Source organism: Limulus polyphemus, unplaced genomic scaffold, assembly GCF_000517525.1.
Source record: "Limulus polyphemus unplaced genomic scaffold, Limulus_polyphemus-2.1.2 Scaffold2343, whole genome shotgun sequence".
In the NCBI taxonomy this organism is placed as follows: Eukaryota; Metazoa; Arthropoda; class Merostomata; order Xiphosura; family Limulidae; genus Limulus; species Limulus polyphemus.
The window spans coordinates 44870-58070 of record NW_013667953.1 but is presented as its reverse complement, the minus strand read 5'-3'; the positions used below and the strand labels follow the sequence as shown (position 1 = coordinate 58070).

The 13201-nt window shown below is 36.5% G+C and overlaps 1 protein-coding gene across 1 annotated transcript in view; it reads right to left on the bottom strand.

Annotated features, from left to right (window-relative positions):
- The window catches only part of LOC111087591, a 31158-nt gene that overhangs the window by 14702 nt on the left and 3255 nt on the right, over positions 1–13201 (bottom strand). The window contains exons 2-3 of the mRNA XM_022394745.1: positions 6355–7862; positions 3660–3818 (exon numbers count right to left, since the gene is read on the bottom strand). Of these exons, the coding sequence (XP_022250453.1) occupies positions 3660–3818; positions 6355–7845 (1650 nt within the window). The 5' untranslated portion in view covers positions 7846–7862. The remainder of the gene's footprint in view (positions 1–3659; positions 3819–6354; positions 7863–13201) is intronic.

Genomic DNA, 13201 nt, shown 5'->3' with positions numbered 1-13201 from the left:
ACCAATTAAAAAAAAGTGACGAATTTTAATATTTATTTACATGCACACTTAGAAATATTTGGAAATATAAAAACTAGTTATTGATATTCAAAACTACAAGTTATTTTCTATGAACCCTGTAAATTCTGTCCTCCGATAGTTGTCGCTACTTCTTTACCGACTGTAAATGGATTTTTTGAAAACGTTTATTCGCCGGCAGCAATAGTAAAATAGCAAGCGCTGAGGCTAACTCATTTTTGGCGATTTTACGCGCATTCTTGTCTTCAAAGGGTTATTTTTGAACGCATATTACACAGCGTTTTACATAATGGAATTTCTTGGTAGTCTATCTGTACGAAACAGTGATTACGTTAGCCAATTCAGATTACACAAAATTCTCCTAATACGTTTCCGTTCGTAAGGTCACTCCCCCCTCCCTCCATCAGCTTTCGGGGCTAATACTAAACCAGGGAGAGAGAGAGAGAGCGAGAGTGTGAATGAGAATATTACGTGTAGCATCAAATGATGATGTGATTTTAAAATATGGAGCGTTTGTGTCTACGAAATATAAATACTGTGCAACAATCAAGTTTGTTTTAAAAAAATCAATTTCAACAACATACACACATATACTTTCCGTCACACGCGCATCGGGTCATTTCTCTTCAGAGCTAAAAGCATGGGCGATTTGATCAAACGTTAATCGTACTGGCATTAATCTGGAAAATTCATTAACGACATGAGTCAGCAAGAACGGCTCGTTTAAAATTCGAATCGGACACGTCACCCCACGCCACAACCTTAATATTGCTCAATTAAGATATCGGATGGAGCGAGGAGCTAGCGCTACGAAGTTATGATGAGGAAACGGAGTATGTCATTACGAACGTTAATAGATTGAAAAATGATGAAAGGTTAGGCTTAGTAAAGCTGAGGGAATGGAAGAAGAAGAAGAAGGAAAAAAAACAACAAATTAGCGACGCGGGAAACGTGAATTTCAGAAAGGCCCTTGTATTAATAGTTGCAATGAGTTCATGTTCAAATAAATTCTGATTACGTTTTGCATAAATGTACAACGTACCATGTTCGTAGAGACTAACAAATATCATTAATGCATAGTTAAAATGTTAATTATTTAATTACCAATGGGCTAGTGTTTGATTCTAGCAGTTCTCCAAAGGCAGAAATGTACCGCCTGTTTAATTTGAATAAACAAAAAATAAAACCAATTTCGTGCAAAGAATATACACTTTTGTTCGTTAAATAATTAGTCGCGGATAATACACGTTAATTGGGTACGGATTTAGTTGTGAAAGTGCATGAACATATATTAAACAATAGCATGATGAAACACAAATGCCTTTTGCCATTTCAAATACAAACATCTGAATGGATGACGCCAAAGCTGTGGTTCCCATTGGTGACATAGGTTCTAGCTATGGCTGAAAGCAAGCACGAAATAGTATGGTCGTTCCCATTCAATTTTTCACGGGGAGAAATGGTGTGCATGTGCGCCTCCATTCACTGGTGAACATCTGGAGCAAGCACGTGAGAAAGCGCACAGATGGTGCATGTTTGCCTCAAGGTCTGTGCTTTTAAGAACCTACTTTTGACAACAGCCAACTCGCCACAAAGACCAGCCATGTAAACTGTGTCAATGGCGAGCATAGATTAAAGAAAGGTTTTTGTATGATAAAAAAATGTACCTATTAAGAAAAGGTTTGTACCTTACATTTCGGTGAATTTAACGCTATAACGTTGTAACTGAAGCAGAACAAATTTTTTTTTTTTAAATATGTTATATAAAATTTTAATTTGAGAATATTGTTGTACTAGCAGAGACTCGCGGTCAAATTAGAGTCTTTATTGAAACAGTACTTCTTTAAATACAGGATTTCTAGAATAATACACAAGAATTCTAATCGCGGACACTGAAATTTAAAAGTCCAATTGTCTTGTCTTAAGCCTAACATTCGTTAAGCCTTTATTAAATACGCCTATACTTGATAAAGAAATAAATTAACACTGTAACTTGTGTAAGTTTTTTGCTTTAGTTTAGTTAGGGCTAAACTTTACCGTACTTAATACTGTCAATAAATATACTTATAATGTGATTCTACAATCTAACTTCAGGCCTTTTAAGCTTTTAATATGTTGTTATACAAAATGTCTACTACACTATATTTACAATTACATCCTTTCGTTGAAATGAAGTGCGCGCGCATGCATATTTACATAGTACGGTGCGCGGGTATTTTCAAGATAGATAAAAACTGAATATTATTATAACAGATATATCAAGACTGGTTTATTGTAGATCATATTTTAATTCATGCAAATCTCTATTACATGAAACTGCTTAAATTCCCCAAGATACAATAGTCGAAAAATGTTGCATGTTTTAAGGCTGGTTTACTGTAGAGCACAAATCACTCACAACGAGTGACACAAAGTCACTTTCCTGACGCGTTTGAAGTTAGTAAGTTTCGACCGTGATCGCCACGTAAACTTCAAATTTGAAACTATATTCCAAGCTTGCTTTTTTTTTACATACCCACTTATCGACCATTGACACTAGCGAGCGTGTGTGTGTGTGTGAACTGTATAGGCCTTTAAAACCTATGATGAATAACGACAAAAATATTTAGCTATATATTTAGCTACTGTTACTAAAAATAATATTTTTGACGTGTTAGAAAACTGGATACATCAAGTTGCACAATCTTCGTGGACAGAGACAAACGTCACGAATATGGAAGACTCTGTGCTACCTTGTGCGATGTCAAAATTCTCTTCGAATTTTTCTTCTGCGTGTCTTAATTTAATGACTGTTAAACTAATTCTGTGTATATTAAAAGACACACACGCATAAGATATGTAAGTACATAATTCCTGACGCAAATACAACAAAATATAATCGTAATATTCTTTTATAATTTGACTTAATTTTATCACGAATTAAATGCTAATTTAGTTTAATTACAAAATACTGTTTTACTGTTAGTTTCTTAGTTGAATACTCGTCGTTATAGTTCGTTACATTTTCAATATAAAGTCAGTGAAGAGTTTACCATAATTAATGAGTTGCTATGACAACTGTCCACACACATATTAAGTTTTTGCTCAATAAGTATTTTATTTTTCGATATTATTATAATTACAATATCTCCAAGGGGAGCGGGTTGGCCTTGTGGTGGAGCTGGTGAGCCTGCTTCGAATCCGTGCAATACAACAAAATACCCCCCCCCCTACCCACACACACACACGATATAATAGTAACAATGAATCCCGTAGCGTGGATGGTAAGGTGCTGTAGACTGGTTTCCTTCCATCTCTGGTCAGTAGTTCAGAATTAGAGACAATGGCAGATAGTAAGTTTGCCAAAAATACAAATACAAAATATTCTTATGTGGTGTTTTTAAAATAACACATATATATATATCTGCTTACTAAAATGACTCCCCACTACTAAGGAGGTTATGGAAGATTCTCAATAAAACTAGTGTTTTTGTAAACGTTAATAATCAGAGGCTAAATAAAACGGCTGGTTTTAATACACAACATGGGCAATAAGAAGTGGAGAGAAAGTTTAGTCGGGTGTCTCTCGTATATATATATAAACTTTCAGTTTGTTAACTGTGGAAGGTAGAGGAATATAACAACTGTGTAAAAGGTCATACCCTTGGCATTCCCAATGGACTAAGTTGTTGCTCTCGTCCTTGCTGTCCTGAGAAAACTAAGGGACTAACACCGTTAACGTTTCGTCCCATACCCTCCACGGCAGGTTGAACAGCTTTCGGACTTTCTTTCATCATACTGACGGATGTAACGCCGGAGGCCTGGAAAAGAAAATGTCGGTTGTTATTACCACAAAATGGAAACCATACGAGGTCATTAACCGCTAGCTTTGCTTGTAATTTGCCTACTACAAACAATGGGTAACCCAACCTAGTTTATCAAAATTACCACCAATATTACCATTTAAGACACACAAACTAAACGTAACGCTTTCCAGTTGTAAAATACGGAAAACTACGGATTTCATAACATGTACTGGTTTTTAACAGAAATTTCGCGACTTGGTCAATTCACGTTTAAATACTGGTTAATATTAATGGCCACACATTGTTAACGTTACATGAAAAAAATAGCTGTACTATTATCATTATTACTCAGCTCACCTCCATATATTTTAGTTTGTCTCAAATGGAAAATGTCTTGAATAATGCTAAGCCTAATTCACTAAGTAACAGATTCCCTAAGTACAATCAATTATAGATATAACGACGTATCTCTAAGGTAAAAACAGTAGTGCAATAAGCATCTCGATAAATCAGATAATTAACAACACTGGGAAGCGTCATTTTTGGTTGAAGGGTGGTTTTATAAGACTAGAGACCAATTACACTGAATTGTCAATAGTTTGCATCTTGTGGACAATGATTCAGTCTGTATACCGTAGCCTTTAGCAAAGAAACAAAAACTATTGCCCACCATCAGATTACACAGAGTCAGGGGTGAGTCAGGGAACCGGCCCATAGGTCCCGAAATGTGTTTCACTGTGCCCCAGATCTATCTTATGTAAAGTATATTCCATTGCAATTTTGTTTTAATTATTTTGAGTAGTATCTTTTCCGTAGCAAAGGCCGCCCCTGCAGTCCACTAGTATCATTTCAATATAGTGAACCAAAAGTCATACTGACGGTTGAGAAACCAGGGATGGTGATTGTTACCTATTACCGATAAACTGTCAGTATGATTCCATCTAGAAAAATGTAGTTTTTTTCCCTATGTTTGTTTAATTTCTATGTTTTGTACGGCGTGGGTCCATTTAATGAGTCACGCTTCCCCTCCGCGCATTATTTACTCAACCCTGAGTTTCAAAATGGTACATCCCTCGTAATAAACAGCGAGAGAAGGTACACTGTCCTCCCCAGTAGATGCATACGTTATTGATTTTTACATTGGAGTCCTGCATAAGATGATTTTCAACATGATGGCTAGCTTGATTTGCCGCTTCTGGTATAACGAATTCCAGAAGTTAAATTAGTTTAGCTGTTAAATATTAGGAAGTGACATAAGAACTGTTACGTTCACAAAATATTAAACCTCATTAAAAAAAAAGGCAAAACAATTGGTAAAACAACACCGCGTAATTTTTATTACGAAATAATTTCATTGTTGGGAAAATGAACGAAAATTGTACACAAATTAATAATTCAACCCACCGTTTTAGGGCGCCTTATTATGCTTATAAATTTATGTGGCATAAAATAATGACGTATTAAATCAATTCTAATTATTCATACAATTGTTTGAAGTTAAGTGTAGCGAAATTTTACAAACTACAGTGATCTAAATACTGTATGTCTTTATATCTCTATGATTGAATTCCTAAAATTAAAATGTCAAAAACACTATTATTAGACTAGTGGCCTCAAATCAATTTGAAGCTCGTTCCTGCTGTATTAAACTGAAGATAAGAAAATAACACGTCGGTGACAAACTATAAACAAAACAACACCCAAATTATACGTGAATCTGTTGGCTGACTAGAAAATATCCGTTTCGCTTTTCCTTTACCAAACTTGTGGTTGTGGTAACTTCCGTTTGGTGTCAGTTCTAACTGAAAGAGCTGTCACCGGAAATTCGTCAGTTACTGGTAGGGCTATTTCAATTAATGCCCTAGAACTAGGTGTGAAGAGAGGAAATATAAAACTGTGTCAGGATTAGTTTTTTTTTTTCTTGTTGTTCAAACACAATACTGACTATCATCGCTATTTAAATTTTAATGAGTCGGGAGATGAACATGTCTTACTAATTTACGTCAGACTAAATAATATTTCAATCGTGAGTGCATGAAATAAATATCCATATTAAAACTGTACTTCTTTTAAATAAATCTGATTAAAATTCTGGCCAAAAATGACGTAGAATTAATTAACAGCACACTCAACAATGATAACAGTATTTCTCAATAATAATCACTACACAGCTAATGACGGTTCAGTGAGAACACGGCGTTATGTTGGTAGCCAGCCACACGCAATACAAGTAACGAAGACAAGTAACTGTATTATTTCATTTCAAGCGTCGTTTCGACAATCGCCTCACTTCAGAAATAAAAAGCCAAAAATTACAAAAACAAAAAAAAATATTGAGTAACTCGGCATAGAATAATCTATTCTTAAAATATTCTAATCCGAAAATTTCCTGATAAAGCTACCCGCTTCCAGAAGAAAATACGTTGTCACACTTTCAGATATTTTAGTTAACGATATCCTCCCCTTTTTAGTGTAGTGTATAACACCGAAGTACAAGATGCAGTAATATTTTCTATATACTTACTTATTCAAAACTGTATCCAATACTCACTCTTTCTTTCTTGGTCTTGAGTTGGTCACATTTTCTCATTTTACATATCTGATGACTACGAACACTCTTGCATGGCCCACATTCGCCACAGTTGTCCTTTTTCAGGCATCCAGGACACTCACCACAACGTTTTCGTTTCTTTTTTGGCTTTTCTGTTGCTTCAGGAATAGCGGGAATTTGTGATGGGAGACTAGCAGTGTTAGTTGTTTCCCACTGCTCAGCTTGGCCTGATATAGGTGGAAGAACTTGCCTTGGAGTGGTGGAAGAAACAGAAGGCACTTGAAAGGAGTTTTCAACAATTCCTCTACTATCAGGAGTGGAAGAGTCTGGCTCGATTTTCATATGTTTGGGGCTTGGAATAACAGAATTGGCGCCGTGTTGAAACATCTGTTGCTGATGTCCAGGATGGTGTATATAACTTTGAGGTGAAGGGTAGCGAAGTGTATTTGAATTTCCAAAATGTGGAAAAGTCATACTAGCTTGTGGTGAATTGGCACATACTCCAAGCCCTGATGAACCCATGGGTTGAGCATGAGAATGAGACTGATAAGAATTGGCTCTCTCAATTGCCTCTTGAATTTTTTCATTCTGTGACCAAGAGTCCTGCTGGGATCGACTATCTAGTCCAGGTGACGACGAAAAACGTGACGACGGTCTAGAAGATGGACCAGTCTGTTCTCTAGAATGAGAAGTTAATTTTTCGTTTGTTCCTTGTCTAAATCGATCTTGTGAAGCACTGTCGTCAGATTCTCTGCTCGCTGGTAAAGATGTGTCTTCCTGCTGTGCAAGAGAAGAAAGTGGAATCCTTAAAGATTCTTGATGAGATTCCTGTGAACTCTCGCTCTGTTGTTGTCCTTGTCCGCTCCCTTGCTCCCAGGGTCTGTAGCCAACATTTCCTATTCCATCTGATGACGCAGGTCCTGGACTTGATGCGTCACTTGTGTTGGCCGAAATTGGATTAGAATTTTTGTCGAAAAGACGAGCTCTCAATCCTTCTACTACCATCTCCTGACTTGTCACAGGTACCGTATTTTCAGAAGCTGATATTGGCCTCATTGATTCTGGGTTAATTTTTTGAAATGCGTTGTGGTAAGGAGGGCCTGGAGAATGGTATGCTATGGTTGATGTTAAGGGCACGTTTGTTTGGAACTGCGATGTAACATAACCTGAACTACTAGTAGCATACTTAGTAAACACGTTCTGTCCGTGAGGATCCAACTGCGACGATGGTTGAATAAATGAATGAGGAGGAGGAGGGGCCCCTATTCTTTGAGGGTAAGACGAAGACCTGGCCGGATCAACAAATGAATATTCAGAAGGCCCACTCATCATGGGATAAGGCGGAGGAGGTCCAGGGAGATGTCCTCTCATCCACGGTTCCCGCCCGTTAAATGTGATAGGCCCTGGGCTTCCTGCTACAGGCTGTGGATTGTGGGCGCCATTTCCGGGCATGGCCAAAGGCACATTGGCCTGCCTATTGTTACCGTTCATCCTTAAGTGGCTTTCATCTAGGAAAAGTATTTGATATATATATATATATATTCCAAACTATGTATGAGCACAAAAACATTTATTACGTTTTAAATGTAATAAAAACAGATACAAAAAATATATCAATGGGGCACAAAACAAGAAGGAAAAAAAAAATCCAAGAACATTTGATTAAAAAATGTATTTTAAACACTGGATATAATAATAACAGTGCGATTAACGATTAAAAACTTCAGGTTTTAAATAAGATTCAAACTTAAAAATACCCTGTATTAAAATCCTACTATTGAATATAAGGCAGGCAAACCAAATTAAATCAACGCTTTACACTCACTCGATTTATATTTAAAATATCTCAACAGACCAAATATCATAAAAATCACCTACATCATTCATAAATGACTAATTGGGAAAAAATGAATAACACGTTGTTTGATTAAAACATCGAAATGTTTCTCATGATGTCAACATATTTAAGATAAATGTTTTAAATTCTTACACTGCCGTTTACCGCTTTGTTTCGATCAGTTTCATACATTTAGAGTTACTAAACTTTCACATTAAGTGAATCATTTTAAATTTTCACAATAGAAGTTTCTTCAGTCTTGCATTACTAAGTGCCTAGAATGTTAACAATGTCACTATGGGAGTTTCTTCAGTCTTGCATTACTAAGTGCCTAGAATGTAAACAATGTCACTATGGGAGTTTCTTCAGTCTTACATTACTAAGTGCCTAGAATGTAAACAATGTCACTATGGGAGTTTCTTCAGTCTTACATTACTAAGTGCCTAGAATGTTAACAATTTCACTATGGGAGTTTCTCAGTCTTACATTACTAAGTGCCTAGAATGTTAACAATTTCACTATGGGAGTTTCTTCAGTCTTACATTACCAAGTGTCTAGAATGTTAACAATGTCACTATGGGAGTTTCGCCAGTCTTACATTACTAAGTGCCTAGAATGTTAACAATTTCAATATGAGAGTTTATTCAGTCCTACATTACCAAGTGCCTAGAATGTTAACAAGTCAAACAATTATTCAAAGTTGAAATCACCGTTTCAAAAATTTAAATTTTAGGTACCACCAGTGGCTCAATAATAGTAAGTTTTGGGGGCTTATGAAGCTAAAGATCGGAGTTTGATTTCTCTAGTGGACACAATTACAAACAGTCCATAGTGAAGCTATGTGCTTGAACAAAACAAGCAATTTTAGGCTTCTTAATAAAAATACTCTTTCGTAAAAGAACAAGTGACATCAATAAAATTATTATTTACACTTGCGTGATATTCTTGTTGTTATGTTCATGTTTAAAACGATTTGTACTGGCCTTACAATTCACGTTTTCATAATTATGCAGAATCTGGAAATTCTTTTCTAACCCCCAACATCATACAGATAAGTCAAGAGATTACCGTGTGTTTTGAGAACAACTGGTACAGTTGACTCTCGAAAATCGACTATCACCTCTAACAGTCGTTTCCAGTTCATTACATTAAACCCAAAGTTTCGTGCGTGGGCGCCAGACTCGCTAAGTCCAAATCCAACTACTTATGTGGAATTCGTGCCTGCCAAGCCGGTAATGCTTGCCCCGAGGGCTAACCCGGCGAGCCAGTGGCTCACTAATCACGGACTGGGTTAGTGGGACAATGATGCCTTTTTCAAGGCAAGCAGTCATAAACTAATAATGGCCGCTCATGTGCCTTTAACCACAGTAATTACAAAAAAAAATTCTACCTTTACACAATCAAAGCGCTGAACTAAAAAGTTCTAACATGTTCACTCTACAGATGACGTTTTATACGAAAAATGCCACTAGTAAAACATACAAACTTCTCGTGCAAAGTGAAGCATGTGAGTTGGTAAAAGTGAGTATTATAACACTAACCGGTTTGAAAAATACGTTTCAGACTATATATATATATATATGTATGTATATCGAAAGTTTCAAAAACAGAAATGTATGAACAATGTCAACACTAAACTTCAAGACAAAGACAATTTTTAAGGTAGGTTTAAGATTGCTTTCATCTATTAACGAATAACCATTTGAAGTCTGAAAGGAAGCCAGATTAAAGAAGACAGCAATAGTGGGAAAATCAAATTAACTGCAGTTTATTACTCCCTCCCTCTTAAATTGTTCATTGTGGCTCAAAATCAGGAGTGTAAAAACAGCATTTCAGATCTATCGTTTGTTTCTCAGAAGTCACTGCTCCAAGAAGGTATTCGTTGAGTTACAGAACTTGTCAGTTAGGCTAGATGATGAGAGACAAAATCATTTATGAAACGCTTTTTAAGTATGCAAAATAATACTTCAAAAGTTAACGGTTTAAACGCTGAAGGTTTTTCTTTTGTTTGTTTCAGCGCAAAGCTACACAATAGGATATCTGTGCTCTTCTCGCCACGGAGAATCGAGCCCCAAATTTTAGCGATGTAAGTCCATAAACATTTCACTGACCCACTGGGAAACAAACGCTAAAAGCCGGCGAAATAATGGAAATCGACAGGCCTAAGAATTGTTATAAAAATCGTGATAGCTACAGATACTGTCCCCCACCCCCAGGTTCCTCTTAACTTGTCCATTGCGACACAAAATCAGAGGTGTGTAAAAGTAGCCGCAATGTACAAATTAAGAGAAATGTGCAAAATAACAATAAAACAAATAAAAATATCTGCGGTTTAACTTGATTTTTATAACAATCTTTAAGCCTATTTGTTGTCAATAGTTCGCCGGCTTTCGACGTGTAAACCGTATCAATAGTATGGGTTGAAAGCTGTTAAACTGTTTTTTTCTTCTTCTTTTAATCTAATTAATAGATATTTTGTTTAGGCTTAAGTGTTGAATATATTTGCAGAGGATATATGTGACAGTTTTTTGTAGTTTTATTATATTTTGCATACGGTTATTCACAGATTACAATTTATGGCCGTTAAAATAATAAGCTCAATAACAGCACCACTGCTATAGATATATGCATATAAATACACACACACACACACAAAGAATAGTGAACTAAAACTCTCCAGGTTGAGCCGGGCGTTGCTTAGTAGTTAGCGTGCTGGACTCAGAGGATGAAGGTCCATGAAGGCAGCAAAATCTCACTCCGTGAGTGCTATAACACTGACACTCAAATTTCACAATTCGATTAAAATAGTCGACAAGTTGGCGGTGGATGTTGCTGACTGCCTTTCCTCTGTTTCAAATTGGTTCACTGTTCATATATAATACACTGATTTGTAGTTTACATACTCATCTTTCTCTCTCCCTATATATACATATATATATCGACTTCAACGTCGTAAGTTGAAACTTTTTTATAGTGCGTGCCAGCAGAGCGTGTTGTTTCCGATGGCGTGAGAACAACTCAGGTGAATCGTGATGCGTTCTAAACGGTTAGTAATACAATAATTGAGGCTTGAATATTGTAGGCTTTAACACTCGGTCGTTCCACCTACGAAGAGAAAAATAAGTTTGCAATCTGCTACTTTGAAACATAGATTCAATTTCAAGTACGCTGTCAGAACGTTGATTCATAATACGCCTTTCAAAAGAAACGCGTGCGCTATACTTTATACTTTCAATACAGAAAAATAAAAAAGGACCCATACCACTGCCACCTCTGTTTTATACTCTCAAAATAAAAACAACTATGCACAAAGTCTGTTGAAAAACAACAACAAACAAACCACGATTTATACTGGTACAGATTTCGCTCCCAACAAAATGAAATCCATATTTTAGATCTATGTGTTTCGTTCAAGTGTTCTAAGTAATTACATCGCAAAAAAAGGCCCGGCATGGCCAGGTGGTTAAGGCACTCGACTCGCAATCTGAGGGTCGCGGGTTCGAATCCCCGTCACACCAAATATGCTCGCCCTTTCAGCTATGGGGGCGTTATAATGTGACGGTCAATCCCACTATTCGTTGGTAAAAGAGTAGCCCAAGAGTTGGCGGTGGGTGGTGATGACTAGCTGCCTTCCCTCTAGTCTTACACTGCTAAATTAGGGACGGCTAGCGCAGATAGCCCTCGTGAAGCTTTGCGCGAAATTCAAAAACAAACAAACATACATAGCAAAAATTGGTTTGTCACTTATTTTTGAAACGAGTTTACCGATATAATTTTGTTTCTTTTATTTTATTCAAGAGAGAGAGAGTTTGTTTGTTTGTAATTAAGAACAAAGCTACACAATGGGCTATCTGTGATCTGCCCACCACGGGTATCGAAACCCGGATTCTAGCGTTGTAAGTCTGCAGACATACCGCTGTGTCACTGGGGGCAAAGAGAGAGAGAGAGAAAAGGCACGCAAGAATGTGACAATCAGTGGTAACCAAATATAAGTTCAATTAAATTCTCAAATCAAGGATTAATACAGTCTATACCGTGGCTTCTTCACTAGTGCTAAATTATAAATAGATAAATATCCGTAGCTAGATCTCCAGTGATTAGAGTAGGTTCCCAGTTTCTTATTAAATAAACTTGGAGTAGTAATCCCATCTAAACCAATGTTCGAATTTGAAGATTATTCATGATGACGGAATATTGAAATATTTATTACTTCCAAAAGAAACGAAGTTGTTATAATTTTTTCCTTCTCAGTACATCTCTGCAATATTGAGGCCATGTTATTCATGAGTACATCAAAGACCTTAGCACTGAGAACTTGAATAAATCCCTACAAGTGAATGTTACACAAAACGTTCTAATACACCAAACGTCCAGATATTTCGGTCCAATTTAAATCTGTCTTTCAACATTGAACGTACCAGGGAGCCAGAACTGATAACCAGTGGTTTTATTTAATCAATAGTACGTGCAACAAGAGTTCAATATAAGAAAAAAAAAACTATTGGGTAATACATGAAGAAGTGTGATTTTGATGACTTCACAGAGAAACACCAGCCATGTAAACTTCTGCGCCTAGTTGCCGAGCAACCCAAGCCACAGACGTGCGGGGTATGAACAGTCAAAATCTTTTGTGTATTAGCAGCATACACCGGTGCTATTTACCACAAATACGTTCAACCATGCCTGACAGGAATACATAAAAAAAGAGGTTGATTTACTTGGTAGGTGAACATCTTCTATCAATGTGTCAAATGTTACCACACATATTTAAGGTATTTACACACCTATACACACATATTGTGGTAGCACGCTCTCTAAATTCATGGTCAGTACAAAAAAGCAACAAAGACACCACATTTAGTCAGCAGTAAAGACGTTTAACGTCACATGAAAAATACATTCACGTACATGAACACTAAAACATTTTTACAGTTTGGTACTTTGACACCAAAACGTTTTTACAGTTTAGTACTCTGACACCAAAACGTTTTTACAGTTTAGTACTTTGAT